This window comes from Puntigrus tetrazona, chromosome 16 (genome assembly GCF_018831695.1).
Source record: "Puntigrus tetrazona isolate hp1 chromosome 16, ASM1883169v1, whole genome shotgun sequence".
In the NCBI taxonomy this organism is placed as follows: Eukaryota; Metazoa; Chordata; class Actinopteri; order Cypriniformes; family Cyprinidae; genus Puntigrus; species Puntigrus tetrazona.
In genome coordinates, this window is record NC_056714.1 from 15,515,589 (window position 1) to 15,534,425 (window position 18,837).

Genomic DNA, 18,837 nt, shown 5'->3' on the forward strand with positions numbered 1-18,837 from the left:
AATAAGCTTCTCATGACAAGCATTTCAGGGGGCCTTTGGCTTTTGGGGGCCCAAGGCGGTTCAAAGGGACCTTTTTTTTTCGAATGGCTAAGTCCGCCCCTGATTAGGACTTGGGTTTCTGCGGACCTGTGAAGTTCTTCCACACTTATTCAATCAGTCATTTCTTTTAAAGGCATTGTACAATAAAAAAAGGGTCCTGTCCAAACTGTTGCTATAAAATTAGAAGCACACAAGAATATCATATCATACTGAAACCTTAAGATATGGACTAATGGAAATTATTAAAGTAGTCTAACCTGTTCATTAAAAGGGGGTGTCCCAATATTTTTATCTATAGTGTATCACAATGATGTCATCAGTCAGTTACATTTAGAAATGCTGAACATTTTACCAACATAAAGATGTGTTCATGTCCTATCAAAATTTCCATAATTATGAGGCTATAATAAAACATTCATATCCTCATTAAATGACTTAATTCTAATAGCTCCAACTTGCACCTTTCATGCAGCTTCACACAGAATCATTACAAATGGCAGTGAATTCAGCAGTCAATAGTAGTTAAGTAGTTATCTTGTAATATTTCAGTTCAAAAATTCCAATAATTGACTACCGTAAACGTCTTAAATGCAAGATTAATCGGAAAATAAATGATAGACACAATACAGTTTAATGTAGCTCAGAGTTGGACAACTAATACCAACTGTGCTTCTAAATAATTTAAATAAACTTTAAAAGTCTATTAAAGAGGCAGTTATATAAGAGCTGTTTTTTTTCTGGGCCTTTGTTTATTGATTACTTAATTTGCACAGATGCAAATCATGTTGCTGTTAATAGAGTTGAAATAGAAAAGCATAATTCTGAGGGCATGAAAATGTTTCAAGTAGAATGTCTGGGTTGCCGTATAGTAATTACTGTAATTACAACATGGCATGAATGCACCGTACGTCAACAGCACAACTGAATTCAATTTTTAAACAAATATAAATTTTACAATAACCAAAAACAGATTATACGACGGGCTGACAGCAATTCACAACCACAAAAAAAACCCCAGACATTATAGATTTTCAATAAAAGTTGCTTGAACCATTGAATGTATTCAAGCGCTGTCAACATGGGTTTTCCAAGGCTATAGCGTTTAACAAGTTTTTTATCCATTCTAAGTAGTGGACAAAGTCTCAAGAATTACTAATAGGTTTTCATCCCATAGAATATGTATGACGTTGAACATATGAATATTCTATATCATATGGTCAATCACATATTATAAAACAGAACCAATTATTCTGCAGAAGAACGTAACTCCACACAGATGCTGTGAGAGCCTCTTTGGAAATGAATGACTTGTGGTTTCATAGTTTGTCACATCCAGTGGAAAGGCAGCATAAGGCTAAAATTACAAAGAAAATAATTAGCAAAACAAATGAAGCAAACAAAAATAACTGCAGAAACTTGAGTAGAAGAATGAGAAGACCAAAAAATGTATATTAATACAGTGCTCAGTTTGCAAGCCCTGTAATAAAAGTGCCACTCATTACACAAATGAAGAGGTTAGCCATCGCAGCAGAGGTCGTTACATAATTCTTACAGCTACAATAACAGAAACAGTCAGAAGGGGAAAAAAAGAAATGTAAATGCAGTCATGCGAAACTAAAGTACGGTGCAATAAACAAGCTTAAAAAAAAAGAAAGGTAAAAGGGAAGTGAATAATGCAATGTAGATGAGGTAAGGTGAGGTGAATGGAAGGAGGGTTACCTTGGTATTCCTTCGTAAAGCTGGAGGATGGAAGGGTGGGGTGAGCGATGGCAGGATGAGATTTGGGAAGGACAGACACTACAAGGGAATGGATTTACAACAGGGTTATTTACCAACTACTGCAGCTACATACAAGCACATGCAGGGGAAAACACATGCGAAACGAGGCCTATCAGTGTGTGAGTGAGTGTACGAGTGCGTGAGCAAAAGATAGACCGCGATGTTCATGAATTACACCCCTCTGCCGGGGTCAAGGGTTTCTTTGCGGGTAACATCTTCAGCCAGCAGGGTGCAGCAGCTTCCTGTTCCACCCTTTCATCTCTCACCACTGCAAAATACTGCAGTTACTGTGCACCCCGGGCTCAGCTCTCTCTCTCTCACTGTAATCTTCAATCCCTCCGTCCCAAAGATCATCAATCTTACTGCTCTGCTCACCATCCTCCACACCTCTAATATAAGCACTAGCCTCATCGCTCTTTCTCGCCCCATCTCATTCCTGTTGCAGCCTCGCAGCTACTCTCTCCTCCATCTGCATATGGGTCTACCGACTTTTTATGCAACAAAGAGCAGCACCACAGTTTTCCGTTGCGTGTGTGTGTGTGGGCTACAACACTCTGAGGGATTAACAGCTTGGTACCAGACCGTTCAATAACCGGACGCAGATCAATATTCCAAGACCACCATGACTCTTCAGAAAGAGGAGGGCAGCTAATCATCCCCCCCTCATTTCTCTTCTCTCAATTCCTCTTATTTTTCTTTGAGGCAAAAATCTCATATTTAAAACACAACAGTCCAGATATTTAAAGGTACAGTTTCCTTAAACAACATTTTTAAAGGGATAATTATTTTAAAAGCTAATCTTAAATGGACCGTTGACCTAAGAATGTGAATTCTGTCATCATTTACTAACTAACAAACTCTTATGTTGTTCCAAAGCTTTTAATCCAACATAAATTGAGACATTCTTCAAATGGACCATATGGGTTGCATAAATATTGATCACACGACTATTTTCAAGTCTTATGTAGACTTACTATTGATTTGTGTAAGAAACTATGCAAACATTGGGATCAATTGATATGTCACTATGAACCAATGTGATCGGATCATTGAGTCAAACTAGAACCTCAAAACAATTCAGAAAACAAACCGGTCAGACAATTTTGTGAACCAGTGCAATGGAATCACTGAAATGATACACAGACTTTATTATTCAAATTATTTATTCTTAAACTAAATAACTGCTTTTGCATTATCACAGCATGTAAAAATAAATAAAGTTTGAAAAAAATGTGAATAACACATCTGGTTTGGTCGGTTTCTCACATAATAACAGTATATTAGAAGACTTTGAGTATTGCACACAAATCATGTGGATGACTTTAATGTTATTTTATGGAGCTTTTGGATCCTTTTTAAGCTTGAAAGCTTCGGTCCCAATTTATTGTAATTGCACAGAAAGCGGCAGTTAAAATCTTTCCTTTTGTGCTCTACAGAAGAAAGAAAGCCATACAGGTTGGCAATGACATGTGGGTGAGTAAATAATGACCGAATTTAGTTTTTGCTTGCCCTATTCTGTCATTCGGATCCTTTTGTCGCATTACATTTCCTGTCCCTCTTTCCTTTCTCCTCTCTTTTCGATGCTCCCATTCTCTCATTCATCACGTTTCTCTGTTTTTCCTGCACTTTTCCCAAAACCAATCATTTAAAAGGCGTTTCTCCTTTCCTGCTTCCTCTACATCTTTACGGCTCAGGCTGAAAGCTGATAAACATTTCATCACACAGATGTTTGGGTGAGTCACGTCAGCAATGTTGTTCTCTGCGTTTTTGGGACTCTGGGTTTTGTGCCACATTATAGCACCAAAGAAAGAGAGAGTGGCAGATCTTCAAGTTGTTCTAATCCTTCACATACAGAGTCCGTAAATCCCACAGTCTCTTACCTCTCCCCTCTCAGCTCAAAGGCCAAGTCTCTGTCGTCAACTCACTCGATTCGCCACTCTTAATATTCCTGTCATGACTATCCAAAGGTAAAATATGACATTTTCAATTACTATATCCCCTCTTGCTCACGCTTTCTTCTCCTTTTCCTGAGTTTCACTTCATTAATTAAGTGCCCATGTTGTTTCTTCCAATTAGAGCCACAGCTCATTACGCGCTTACATCTTTTTCTCTCTCCTGCGAGCGACGATGGCTCTCCTTCCATCTCTTTCTCCATCCATCCTTTCACTCATTTCAATCTCGGTGGCTCTCTGAGGTCATTCGATTGTAATGGTTTTTATCGGCAGCGAGGTCCATCGTGGGTAAGTACTGCTGCTGTTTTACATAAGCATGTCTCCAGGGGACTGTCCTGACCTGACCGTTTGACCGCTGGACAAGCCGCCGCATGTGTAGAGGGTCTGAGCACACGCACGCACACTCACATTTGCTTTGCTTTACACAACGGTTAATAGAGATTTAAAGAGTTCAATCTAGCATTTTTGTATGTTCTATAAAGCACTATTTATCATGTTTAATACATTTTGGCTGCTGCCTACAACGTAGGTGATTTCAGGTTTAGCAGTTCTTGTGTAGGCAAAACCTGAACCCACACAGATACATTTAAAAATATAAAAAGTAGTAGCACGTTAAAATGCTTCTTAGGTGGGTTTGGTAAAAAAGTGTGTACCAAATATATATGCAAATGTAAAAGTTTCCAGACAGACAGAGATAACGCAGCAAAGACAGGCGTACCTGTTGAGCCATGTGGTAAATACACACTTGCATATCAGTCGGCGCAAATTGAGAAATTTCTGAAAAACAAAATCTCCTCCTCCACTGTCCTTTTTGCCTTCCTCATTTCCCTATCTGTATCACCCTGATTCATTTTGTCTTGCTCTCACACTCCTCCAGCTTATATTCATCATTCTATTCGTATTTGGCTGGTTGCTCCTCATTTTGCACTTCATGGTCACTTTAGACAAAATAAATCAGTGAGAAAAAGTTTGTCAGTGAGAAGCAGCGAGATATTGAGATCAGCCTTCCTCCACCCTCTCGTGTCACTGTGACTGCTGACTCATCATCTCAGTGGTTGTCCCTCATCCTCTGTCAGCATTCAGCAGTCAGCTATTTCTCTCTTTTAGTTGCACAGAGCATGGGATTTCCAGCGGATGAAGCCTAAATACACTGATACCGCTGAGAGTTAACACCAAATCTTGTTCATTTACTCCCACACAAACACATTAAATGGGAAGGTCTGTGTTCTTTGTAGAAGAGCGACGACAGAAAGAAAGAGAAAGGAAGAAATGAGTTAGGGAAAGCAGGAAGACAGGAAAGGCAGGAAGGAATTAAGGAAGGACAGAACAAAAGAAGAAACAAAGAAAGAATGGAACGTAGAAGGAGTGGAAAATACAGGAATGAAGAGAGGGAGAAGGGGAAAAAGAAAAGGTGAAAGGAAGAAATTAGGAAGGAAGGAAGGAAGGAAGGAAAGGAGGAAATAAGGAAGAAAAATAAGGAAGGAAATGGGAAATGAATGAATGAGGGAAGGATGAAAACAGGAATAAAAAAGAATGTAAATAATGTAAAGGTATGGACATGAAGGACAAGAGGAAGGCATGTTAAAAAATAGAAGTAAAGGAGAAAAAAGAATGAAGGAAGGAACGAAGGAAGTAGGAACAAATCAATTAATAATGTAAGGAAGGAAGGAAGGAAAGAAAAAAATGGAAGGATGGATGAAAAAGAAGGAAAAAAGAAAAGACAACGAAGGAAAAAAAGAAAACAGGAAGAATGGACATATGGATGGAAATTAAACCATTAATAAAATAAGGAAGAAAGCTTAAAAGGATGGATTAATAAAAGAAACAAAGGGAGGAGGAAATGAAGAAAGAAAAAAGAAACAAGAAGGATAGACAAATGGAGGGAAGGAGGGAACAATTAAAGGAGGAAGTAAGGAAAGATGGAGTGAATAAAGGAAGTAAAAGAGGGAGAATGCTGGGGGAAGGATAGAAGAATAAACAGGCAGAGAAAGGGATTCCTGGGACATTTTCTGAAGTGCAGAGGTGTTTCAAAGCTAAGAGGCTCACCTACACAAAACCACGGATAGAACGAGCGGAAGAGAGAGGGAGCGAAGGATAGAAGCGGGATGAAAGATGACATTCCCACCCACCTGCGCTCTCCGAGCTGCCTCGTTAAGGTGCGTATTTGATGGCTGTCGTTACCATGCAAAAAAAGGAGGAGGAAAAAAGAGAAAGAAAGGAGGAAGACCTCTGGGGATCTCATTTCTTGCACTCTTTCAAAATACATCACACATCCTGCGGGTCTACAGACACAGCTAGAAGGTGCAGTACCCCGAACAACCACAGGGGGCAGAGCTGGGCGAGAGGGGGAGGATTGAAAAAAACACAACATGGTGGGAGAACTAGACTACTTTGTCGCATCAAAGCCACAGTAAACCACCTCTGTAGCTAAAAAGATCCTACGCTGCTCTTGAGCGGAAAAGAAAGTGTAGGTGTTCATGCATATACATGGAATAAGGTTTTGTAAGGTGTGAAAACAGGTTTCGAATGAAAGCCTACATACTAAGATGCAAAAATGTAGACTGCACCGAGTAGTTTAGAAGGGGTCATGTGACCGGGACGTATGTTTTCTTACCATATACCAGAAGTGTGTAGTGATCGGCTGCACGGCCGTAATTATTATGCGCCTGACAGAGGTAGGTGCCGTTGTGTGATTGGCTGAGGCGAGACATATGGAGAATGTTGCCCGTTTTCTCCGCCCTATCAGGAAGAGTGTCATTCACTCGCGACCACTGGATGTCACGCGGTCTAGAGAAAAAGACAGCAAAAGAAGACATTACATTAAAGAAGCAATCAAGAATTTATCAGAGAAGGAACAATGTGTTAAAAGAAAAGCTTGAAAAGCAAATCTTCTGCAAATAATGAGGCACCAGGGACGAAAGAGAACAGAAATCAGATCATATAAAAAAGATGAAAAAGACATAAAAGGATTTGGGGAGAAATAACAATTCTTAATCAGTATTTTCGTCTGCTAAAAAATTTAAACAGTCTTAAAACAAAGTTATTTTTAAATGTGCATTATTTGTGTAAAATGGGATTTGTTTTCGGAGAAGCATGTTAAATTAAGTATTTATTGTTTATATGAAGTATGCATCTAACGAACACATTACTAACTCATCCTCATAGAGAAGATTTGTGAATGGTAGTGAAACTATACAACTGACACTAGCGGACCACATCCAGATTAAACTCACACTACACGCATTAAAACAAGATAGATTTTAATGGTTGCAAAGTAATTACTCTACTTTCTACCTATTTAAAGTATAAAGCTTTGGACACAGACATTCACTTGCTTCTTGCTTTTTGGTTCAGTGTTTTGGAATGAATCAGTAAAAGAATGATTCAGTGACTCATAAAGCCATTTGCTTTGTTTGTGAACACACAGATGCATACACTGGTCAAAGAAAAAACAGCTCAAGTGTATTACAGCTTTAAATTTTTCCCCATACACAATACGTGCCCTGTGCAGTTATTATTTTTTTATATTTTTTGTAGAAAAAAAATGATTATCATACATTTGTACCATGATTTAGACAGCAATTACAATGTAATTAAGTGTTTAAAAAAAGTTCACATACTAAAAAGCCTGTCTTGCATATTAAGAAACTAGAACTATTACATGACATTAAAAGATTCTATTTAAGGATCACAGTGCAGCCCTCAAGAACTAATTAACAGTAATTTTGAATCTTTACCAGTCTTAGCCACTATCTTTCAAAACACTAGGTTTTACCAATTTGTTAGCTAAAAGTTTTTAATAATTTAAAATAGAATAAAATGTTGTATTATTTTTGCTGAACACTACCGTCCTGGATTTGTAAAAGCAATAATCTACTCGTGATTGCATTTATCTCATTTTAAGAACGTCTGAATATTTTAACTGCTTCTACATACCCTTGCATACTTGATATTTTTCAAAGAAGAGAGGAATAGAGAACAGAGGATAGTCCTAGCAGATAATACCAGCCAGACAGAGACAAAAGAGCATGAAAGTAGGAGATTACCTAACACACACACACACACAAACAGCTGCGAGGTGATCCAAAGCAGCAGGAGATACATGGAAACTGTAGGGCAAAAAGCCTGAGGCTTCAGTTCTGAGCCCACCGCCTGTGAAACGCTTCATCCCTCATCCACCCTGGCTGGAAGACAAGTCTACGTCATCACCCACCGTAATCCCACAGGACACGTTTAATTACAGCCCTCACAGGATTCGGCATACAGTACCACACACACAAACACCAAGGATGAGCCAGCCAGAGCACTGAGGAATAATAAACACACCCCTCCAACAAATGCAGACTGTGTTTAATTGGTGATTAATGTCGGATGAACATGATGGTAATGGCTTTATAACCAAGCAGCACGAGGCAGTGTACTGTGAGTTCAGTTACCGTCGAGCGGCATCTGGATCCATCTCTCATTCCTCCCGTCAATACACTCATTTATCTCAACCTATCCGGAGAGCCGGTCTCTCTGTGGGTGGGCAGTCTATTCTCATTTCTCATCACCGCATTCTGTAATCTTCAAACATGCCCCTACAATTAAACATTTACACGTTTCACACTCTCTTTCCCCCTACCGCATAAATCAAGTTGGCTTTCATTTCTCTTTCCTAGCTAAAACTCCTCGGAGCCCATCTTTCTTTCTTTCCTTCCTTCACTCTGTCATTTCCCCATTTCAGTGCAAAATGAGTGGCAGCTCGAGCGTCCTCTCTATCTCTCCATCTTTCATTTCTGTTGCGCTCTCCTTACGAGGCTCTGGAGAGGTTTAATGGCTTTCTGCTCACAGGCTCTTAGGGAGAAGAGGCTCAGTGACCACAGTCGAGTCGTAGAAAAAAAAAACTGAGACAAACATGTCTTCTGAAGGAAAAAAGCGCCTGTGCTCAGTGTGACATTGGTGAGGTTGACAGAGGACACTTCTTCAGTATAAGATATTTAGTGCGAAAATAGAGAAATATCCTTGAAAAACTGGCAAAACTATATTCCAACTGACCAAAATTGGCCGGAAAACACTTGCATCTGTTGTAGCAATGATATTTTTCATTTGAATGTTCATTAATCTCTTTTTTTTAATTGCTCATTTTATCCTTTTATTTTATTGCATACTATCATTTATATCAATGACCACCAGTGCTGCTTCATAAATAAATTTTAATTAAAACAAAATAAATAATGGTATTACCTGTAATAAAATGTATAATACACTATAATTTTTTAATTTTATTCCATTCCATTTTTATTTTATTCCATCATATTCCAAGTCTGTACCGCTACTTATATTTATTAAAACACATATTTTTTATTATTTATAAATAAAGGCTATTAGTGTCATAAAAATTATACAATAACAACTTGTTCTATTTTATTATATTATATCATATAAAGTTTATTTTGTTTTATTACCTCCAACTTTACTGCAAAATACATTTAATTCCTAAAATAAAATATGTCTTTTTATTTTATAAATAAATAAAGGTAGCAGCAATTGTTAGAAAATAATAAACATACAATACGTTTTTATTTCAGTTTTCCAGTCACTGCTTTTACTGTGTACTTTGAAATTGAAATTGAAGGTGAAATAATGAGAGCGAGTGATACAAGAAGGAACAGAGGACGGAGTGAAGGCTGTTCTCCCTCTTGTACAGATGCAGAATCATTCTTGTTCTGAGCAGTTATACTTTATTGGAGCTGGATTGAGATGATCCTCTTTAAGCATTTTGGAGCATTAGAAGATAAAAGCTGTTCTTGTGGGACCAGTTCAGATGATTAGTTTTTAAAGCACATGTAGAAACAGAACTTCACACGCGCTTTCACATCCATCAAAATCTCCCACACGCAACCTGACAGATGCATTTCCAAAGAAAAACACACATGCTCTTGTACACTCACAGTGGGTTGCCGGTAACGGAGCAGGTGAGACTGAGGGAGTCTCCTTCTCGGAGGATGCCCTGAGGGGGAATGATTTTCACCGTAGGAGCAACTGCAGAGATAAAGAGAAGGATAGAGAGAGGGAATAAAACTGGTAAAGAGCTCTGTCACAAAGTCTAGTGAACACACACTGCCACACGCACTAAAAATGGAAATTATTGCATTGGAATAAATATTTCAGTGTATAACTGAATGTTGCTTGGGATTCACAGTTGATTTTAACACAGCCAGTGCAATTTATAAACTTTTTAAAATTATTTTGAATTTAATCATTTTCTGTTTTTAGAGATTTATCTTAGACTGACCTTTTCGACATTCAAAGGTTTGGTCAATTTTTAATTCTTTGTAAAAGATTTATACATTTATTCAGCAAGGGTGCATTAAATTGATCAGAAATTACAGCAGGTAACAAAAAACATTAAAATATTCTATTTAAAAAAAAAAAAATCCTTAAAATAGAACCCTTTTGTTGGTTATAGGCTTAGGGTAAATACAGATGTAACTACAGAAATAAATTACAGGATGGTAACTTTATATAAATGTACAATAAAAATTATTATGTGTACAATAAGTGTATCAAATACTTATATTAAAGGTATGTTAATATAAAAGGGTGTGCACATATATATATATATATATATATATATAAATATAATATATATATATATATATATATATATATATATATATATATATATATATATACATACATACATACATACATACATACATATATATATAAACACATTTTTATTGTAGTAATATTTTATATTATTACTGTTTTATTGTATTTTTGACCAAATAAATGCAGCCAGGATGAGGCTTCTTTCAAAAAGCTTACCAATCTCAAACTTTTGAATGGTTATGCAATACTGTTTAGCATTAAATGAAATATTTATAATCATAATTTTGCATAAAAATGCTCTTAAAATGCTGCAGCTCCCCAGGTTTCATAACAGATCAAGCGTCTCAACTCATTCCAAGCAGGTGTATGATTTAAACTCACTGTGGGTAACAACAGCAATTCACTAAATTTTATTTGAACTAGGCTGTCTTTTTATAGAGCAAAGCCCTTCCGATTTTTACAGCAGCGTTATGAGAGGAGTCCTTGTGTAAAGTTAATATTAGATATTTTTATTGGTTGAAACCCTTCCACGGTATCAGATTTCTGTTAACACTGTGGTGTGTAATGGGATACTGTTGTCTTCTCATCCTTTATCATACCAGGCAAGATGTAACACAAACAAACAAACAAACCTTGTTAGAGGCTTGCCAAGTGAACATGTTTAAACAGATGGGGCTTCAGCGAGCTAATAACAAGCGTTAATCAGTCTAATATGGCGGTAGTCATAGAAACGTGACGGCATTGTTGGCTCACAGTGAACGTCCAGGCTGTAGTGACGAACTCGTTTCTGCCCCACGAGTGCCGGGTGAGACGCCTCACAGCTCAGCGCCGCTCCGTTATCTTTCCTCTCCACAGGGATACGGATAGTGTTGGAAACACTCACGGTCTTGCCGTTCTCCTGCTGAGAGATCACACCTGAACCAAAAAGAGAGGAACAGAAGTCAGTCGCTCGCGCTTGGAACAGTGTGTGTTTTCACATTTCAGCTAGGCACTATCTGCATACCTTTCAGACGAAGGATTGCACATTTGCCCCGATTACTTCAAACTGTATGAATCTGACACGCTGAGCAACACACATCGATTTCGCAAACCAGGCTCTATTATCCTTCGGAGACTATTAAGTTTTAATTTGATGATGAAAAACGAAACGACAAGGGGCGAGTGAAGGGCAGTAATGGGGTGATGAAACAGACAGAGGGAAGTGCAGGTCGATAGAGCGTGAGGTCGAACGGAGTTTACAGATTTATGAAGATTACTGCAATTATGGGTTTCCAACTTGTAAAACTCTTCTTCGGGCCTTTGTCAAACTTAACAGAAAGCGCCAATCACTTGACCGTTGCGACTACATATAAAAACAACCGAGACGGCAGCGGCTTAAAACAAATCGATACGTGTTTCTCTTTGATATGTAATTTTATACTCACTTTGTGCTTTGTTTTGAAAGAGCATAAAAATGTGAAAAAGCAATTGAGTATTCTGCTGTGACTGACAACAAAGCTACGAACGGATCCTATTTGGTGTTATGAGCATTGCCATAGAAACAAATCATTTCTGAGTCATAACCAGCTCTTGGACCGCTCCGACGTTTCTTTAAGACGCAAACAGCTCGGAGAAGCTTCTAACACAACAATGTACAATAAGACTCGTTGGTAACCGTTTATTTCAAAGACCAGTTCTCACTATTATACTATATACTATATTGTACTGTACAATCACGATACTCGTAACTAGCAGCTTATTAACATGCATATTACTAGAACACTGGCTATTTATTAGTAATGTATTAATGCATGCTTGTGCATGACCGCACTCTAGATCACTTAACCCAAGCCGATACCTGAACTATTAATGAGCAGCAAATTCACAGCGTACTGAGAGAAGACTCTTGTTTAATAGTGAATATGTGTTCTCTTATTTAAATTGATACTGACTCATTTATTAACCGTAGTTAATATATTAGGTATCATGAACTGAAAATAAACATAGGGGATAACATGATTCTGGAGGATTTCAAGTTCCATCATAACAAAGTCAAAGGGGTTAAATGCCTAAATTAAGGTCTGTAATGTGAGCTCAAGATATTTTCACATTTTATTCTACAGCATAAAGTACGCCAGTTATAGGCACTTCTGGTTTTTAACAGCTTTTACTTTTCTTGAACAAGGCAGGTGCTAACAGGTAGCAAAATTTACGGCCATTTAAAGCCGTTTATAGCCTACATTTTTGGGGCGACTGTATTTAGGCTTTAAAATTCAGAAAAGTTGTTGTGATGATAGATGATCAGTTATTAACTTTATGAAACATGTATGAATCATAAACTTTTGTTGGTCACAGAGTTTATTTTCCGCAGTAATCCAAAAGCCAATTCAAAAATCCTATTGGGTTTTTGTCAGGGAAACCAGGGTGATGCATAGCCACTGCAGCAGGCTGTACTTTCACTGCATGCATCTGGGTTAATATTCATTTATAAGAGTGTTTAGCAACAATTAATTGTGAATAATTACAAGTCTTTGTGTACATAATATATGTGTGCATTCTGTGCATATTTATTCTGCATATATAAGTACACACATACAGTTTATATTCAAGAAAATTATTTTATGTTTATATTTTAAATATATTTAGATATAAATTATATGAATATGAATATATACATGTAAAAACATATATTTTCAAAATATATATACTATATGTATGTGTTTATATACATAATAAATATTCCCAGAACACATGCAATTATAACATGAACAAAAACATTTATTTTGAACGTGATTAATCAATTAATTGTTGCCTAGCACTAATTTCTGAACATAGAATTGTTTAGTGTCAGATCATGTTTGATCATCATTCATTAAATAATGTTAACAGTAACTAATCACTCTAGGTTCAAGAGGGTGAGCAATTAATAGGAAAAAATTGCGTGTGAACAAAAAAAAGTTCAAAGTTTGGGGTCAGTACATTTTTTAAACATGTAATAGTATTACGTGATTTATGTATTTTTGATTAAGTAAACTAAAAATATATATTTTTAAGTAAACCTATACAAATAAATGTAAAAAAAAAACAGTATTGTCAGTCATTCATTAATTAAAGGGGTCACCGTTTATTTTAAGGTCCAATTCTTGCAATTAACAAACCATTAACTATGATTTTTGCCTCAAAGTCCTAATTTGCTGCTTATTAATACATTTAGGTCCTGGGTAGGATGAGTAATCTAGAATGTCTGCTTTATGAATACTAATAAACAATATGTTAATAATAGCCGTGCTATTGGTCCCAATCCCAAGTGGATCCAATCTCAAAGGTACCATCTCACAATACAATGACATGAGCAACACTGGTGTTACAGCACAGGCCAGTTTTAATGTTTGTGTCACTCCACTTGTCTGTGTTAGTGTCGTTCCAGACCAGAATATGCGAGCAGCATTTTGAAGTTGTGCCATTTGTCTAGACTGGCTGTCAGCCTGCGTGTTACTTGGTGAATTAACAGAAACGCACATTGCTTGACATAAACGCGTTTATATAAGGATATCGCTTAAATATCCTTGATCAAGCAGGCATTTAAATTATTTCCACCGAAGCGAAACAGCGGCAGACTCAGAAGTCTAAATTCAAACTGAGCCCCGTCGTACTGAATCTGTCGCAGACAGACACTTGCGCTCACGACTTTGCAGAGCGCCATCATTGATAGAGTGCCAAGCCTACAATCTCACTCTGCACTTTCCTGCCTCTTTTTTTCCTGTTTCTGTGTCTTTGTCATTTTCTTTCTGTGTTTTTTCCGTTCTCGGAGCCCAAAAAAGTAAAGCTGAAACAAAAAGATAGAGAAAATATGATGGCAGTGAGAAAAAGAACGGAGAGAAAGGTAGAGGTAGAGTTGACAGAAAAGGAATAAAAGGCACAGATTGGGGCCGCACCTGGATCCAGTTCTGTGCGTGCGCGTATGTGTGTGTGTGTGTGTGTGTGTAGGAGTGTATGTGACAAAAAAAGCTTTCCTGCACACATCCGAAGGGACCCAGATGGACAGATGCATTTGAAATTCGATAGAGTGACATAAAGCAATAGAGGGGAAAATGTGCCAATGAGCAAACACATGGGGAGAGGAGCAAAGCGTATCTTCCTGGCTGTCAGAGAGATTAGTCGAAATGCATGACATTTACCACGAAGACAGAGAGCCTGACAAAGAGACAAAGCAAATATGCAATCATGTGAAGGATTTTTGCGAAAAGCTGATTATTGGGCTTATGTGTCTTTCACAGTATATAAAAGTGGCCGCATTGAATGTAAATAATACAATAATTGCGACATTTAAATTAAACTCGCCTGCGATTTCTCTGCGATCTCGGACCCAGCGCAGGGTGGCCGGAGGTTTGCTCCGCGGGGACACACATGTGAGTTCCACCTCTCCACCCTCCACCGCCTCCGTCTTCACCTCCACTGTAGGCACCTCTGGAGGCACCACCACCGAGAGCGTCGCCACCTGGTGGTGTGTGTCATCGGTGTAGAGCTGGCAGAAGTAGCCACCCTCGTCAGATACACTTACGTTAGTCAACGTGATCCGCACCAGGCGCGGTGTGAAAAGAACCATCTGAAAACGGTCGTCTTTCAGTGCTGGAAGAGAGAGCAGGGATAAGTAAGGATAAAGGAACCTCAGGATACACAAGTCAAAATTAAATTAAAATTGAGCCTATTTGCTTTCTAAATACATCCTTGTAGCCTTATTTTGAGCAATTTCAGTGGAGCATGTTATTGCAAAGAAGAAAATGTGTCTTTTTAATTTTTAATCAAAAATGGAATGACTTTCTCCTTCTCTGAAATGACTTCCCTTTTCCGTTGATCTCCAAATAGGCATTTAGGCATTGTTTTAGCAATCCTATTTCGAGTTTTGCTTCATTCTGGTTGATATCGCCGCCTTCACACAATGATTAAAATCAAGTCAAGCCCATTACGTAAGTAAAATGGGTTCTGGTTGGCAATTCACACTAACTTAAAGTAACAAAATGGCTTTGTGAAGAGAAAATAGAGCTACTAACTTAATTACACTTGCATTCAAACATTTTTTTTTAAGAAATACATACTGTTGTTTCAGTGAGGATGCATTAAACTGATTGACAGTAACAGTAAAGACATGATGTGTTTATATTAGAATGAATTTCTAATGAATGTTGAATGTTGAAAATCTGCTTTGTCATCACAGGAATAAATTACATTTTAAAATATAAGAAAAATTATATTTTAACTTTAATATTATTATTAATTTACTGTATTTTTTATTCAATAAATGCAGCCTCGGTGAGCATATTTCTTTAATAAATTATTTTGATGGATTCAAGTTCATCCATGCCTTAATACCACTGTTTATTATTCAACTGAATTCAATTTAAGTTTATCTGTATAGTGATTTTTACAATACAAATCGCTACAATACAAAATTCTTGTGGTTTTCAATTGTTTAGCTGTCAGGAAGAAAAAAAAGTTTTGTAGATCCTGATTGTAAGCTCTTTTAAAAACCACTTTGTCTTTCGATTTTTGTAAGTAACTTGATAGTAAAATAAAACAGTATTACCTTTTAAGTATCAGCTTGTAGAGTTGCTAGCTACAATCGAAAGGGAAGCTTGTAGCTTAACTACTTTTAATTAGCAGTACTTTGTTATTTGCAAGTCATAGTTTCAAATTAACTCATCCAAACAAGAAAAAACACACAATAAAGATCAAAAGAATAGAGCAACATAAAAGGAGAAGATGAAAAGGAGAAGAAAACAACAGACGAGGGTTTTTAACTAGCATCTCTCACAGAACAGCTGACACAGAGCAACACATAAATACTGAGGGGAAGCAGAAAACAGAAGCTCCGAGAACTGGAGTTGAAAACGTTTGCCGTTTTGAAACCAAGGTGAGAGAAAAATCAATTGTCAGAAAATAATAATAATAACAAATAATGATGCTTGTTACAAAGGCTGGATGAGCTTTTTGGGATAAGATTCAGACAAGCCCATATTATATTGACCAGCACTAAACACTCCCTTTCTCCCTACTTCCTTTTAAAGCTCTTTGTCTGTGGCCGGCTGGGCTCTGGAGATGCGACCCTCTGCCATCAGCACACTCTCGGATAGCAGCAAGCTGTGCTCGATCCATAAGATGATTACTACTCTGAATGAACCCAGACATTTTTCAACACCTGGCTGCGTCTATCTGTGCGTCACGTTGGAAACTAAATGAGTATGCAAGAGAATGAAACAAATGAATGTTCGAAAAAATAAATGTGTGAGTGAATGAATCAGGTATTCGGTGTTACAATAAGGGAATAATAGTGACACACTGAGTAAAAATGAAACAGTGAATGGCATGCTTGTAGTCATACATTGGAGCAAGTCGGTGAATGAATAAATTAATGACTAAATGCATTAGTCTGTGAGAGATCAATCAATCAATGAATCAGTATTACATTAGGTTAGTGATAGTGATGCAAGTGAATCACTATACGACTCAAAGCGAGTGTGCAGCGGAGTAAATGATTCAGTGTGTTGCACTGAGCAAATGAGTGACACATTGAGCACGTCAATCGCTAAAATTAACAGTCAGCGACAAACAACTGAATGAAAGATTCAGTTACATGTTGAAAAAGTGCAAGAGTGATACTTTCAGTGAATTAAAGTATATTCATAATGAATAAACAAGCAATAAACTGAATAAATGAGCTCTTTTTCATGACGTGTATCTTCTCACTCGATCCGTGTTTCACACGACAAGAGTAAAAGAGCTTCACTAAAGGAGATAAATGCTTTCGCTCATGCTAAATGGCAGGGAAATGTCAACGCATTGTCCAGGCCGGTGTCACCTTTAGTCACGCCTCATTTACATACCTCACGGATCCAGCCAATCTGAAGGAATCTCATGGAAAGGGCGCATGCTGATAGGCTATTGTATAGTATGACCGCTGAGGGATATTTACGCCCTGCTGCCTGCTAAAAGACTGTTATCGGGATTCATTAGTTAGGAAGCAGAGGTTTTCATTTGCGTTTCTCTGTACATTTAGACCAGGGCACTCAAGCAGTAAGGGCAGCCTGGAGCTGTCAGGAGAATCCACTGATATTAAAAACCTAAAGATTGTTAGCAAAAAGTGTGTCTGAAAATAGTGGTGTGAATGGCTCAGAAGAGGGGTGATTTAGCTCCTACAAAATGGCCCAATTATGTGCACTTATAAAAGCAGAGATCACGGTTACTAATTCAGCTTTTAGCTTTTGTGGTCCTTTCTGTTTCTACCAATTTCATTCTTTTTCTCCATTCACTTTTTTTCACCGAATTACGTATGCTTTCTGAGTCCTTTGCTGAGGCAAGGGTTACAAAGGCAAGGATGAAAACACATTGCATATCATGTAAAACGAGGGTGACAGAGAGTCATCACTTAAAGGGATTTCAAATTTGAGCGATAGTGACGGCTGAGATGGAAAAAACAAAGGTTATTACATAAAAGGATCTTTAAAAAGAAATTGAAATAAGGTGTAATCAGTTAAAAAGGATTTCAGAAAGAATGACGGCGCCAGTATAAATATATTCCAAAGATGATAAAAGCTAACCAGCATGAAAAGAGACTGCTCCAATGCTAGCATGGACTCCAAGGTTGTGTTTAACATATTTACCACTTACCAGCGCTACAAGAGAACCATTAATGGATATGGAATATGTCTGATGAAGCCAGCGCTGGAGAGGGAGTGCTCAATAAATTCATTCTAGTACATTTGCTAAAAAACCGCAGCAGCTGGAATGTAATAATAATGGGAAAGAACTTTAATTAGATCATTGTCAAACTTTATATGATGCTTAGCAGACACTAAACTTAGAAAAAAGGCTGTCACTGGGACGGTAGCCTTTCGAAAGGTGCTAAAATGCACACTTCTGGAGTAAACAAGCTACCAGGGGATGTCTGCCCAGCGAAAGCTTTTGAAACCTTTTTTCTGAGATAACGTTTTGTTAATTATGATATGAGGTTTAAAGAGTATTATAGTATTGTATTTTACTATAGATAGATAGAATAAACAAATTTAATTTATATGATCAATGATACACGATAACATAATAATGTAATTCTAACTGTAACATATTAGCCAAATTTGAAATTGTGAAAAAGAAATTATTTACAGAATTTGTGTATAATCTAGACAGTGAAAACAGTGAAAAACCTGTAAACGTGACAATTTGTTGAATTTATTCATTGCTGAATTGATTGGTTTGCATAGAAATGTCCTTATTTGTAAATGACCTTTTTATGCTGTAAAATTTACAGTTTGTTTTGAAAATGTATTTACAGTTTTACATAGTTTTTTTTAAAACATTTTCCTGTAAACGCAGCTGCCAAAATAACTTTTTAAAAACAATTTTTTTAGAATGTATATTTTAATAATGCAATAGCATTTTATGCTAAGTTCAGCGTAACAAAAAATATAAGAAGCATAACAATACCATTGCAAGTAGT

The 18,837-nt window shown here is 37.2% G+C and overlaps 1 protein-coding gene and 1 long non-coding RNA gene across 4 annotated transcripts in view; one reads left to right on the forward strand and one right to left on the reverse strand.

Annotated features, from left to right (window-relative positions):
• Positions 1-18,837, reverse strand: part of cadm4 (cell adhesion molecule 4) — a 121,051-nt gene that overhangs the window by 9,530 nt on the left and 92,684 nt on the right. For 2 of the 3 annotated variants that reach the window (XM_043261113.1, XM_043261112.1), the window contains exons 3-7: positions 14,688-14,975; positions 11,121-11,282; positions 9,704-9,794; positions 6,385-6,557; positions 1,759-1,836 (exon numbers count right to left, since the gene is read on the reverse strand). In XM_043261113.1, coding sequence (XP_043117048.1) covers positions 1,759-1,836; positions 6,385-6,557; positions 9,704-9,794; positions 11,121-11,282; positions 14,688-14,975 — 792 coding nt within the window. The remainder of the gene's footprint in view (positions 1-1,758; positions 1,837-6,384; positions 6,558-9,703; positions 9,795-11,120; positions 11,283-14,687; positions 14,976-18,837) is intronic. The other variant, XM_043261114.1, reaches the window with a different exon arrangement.
• On the forward strand, positions 14,982-18,113 carry LOC122360481. The gene is made up of 3 exons (XR_006252806.1): positions 14,982-15,313; positions 16,166-16,257; positions 16,412-18,113. It is a non-coding gene; the product is annotated as an uncharacterized LOC122360481 (long non-coding RNA).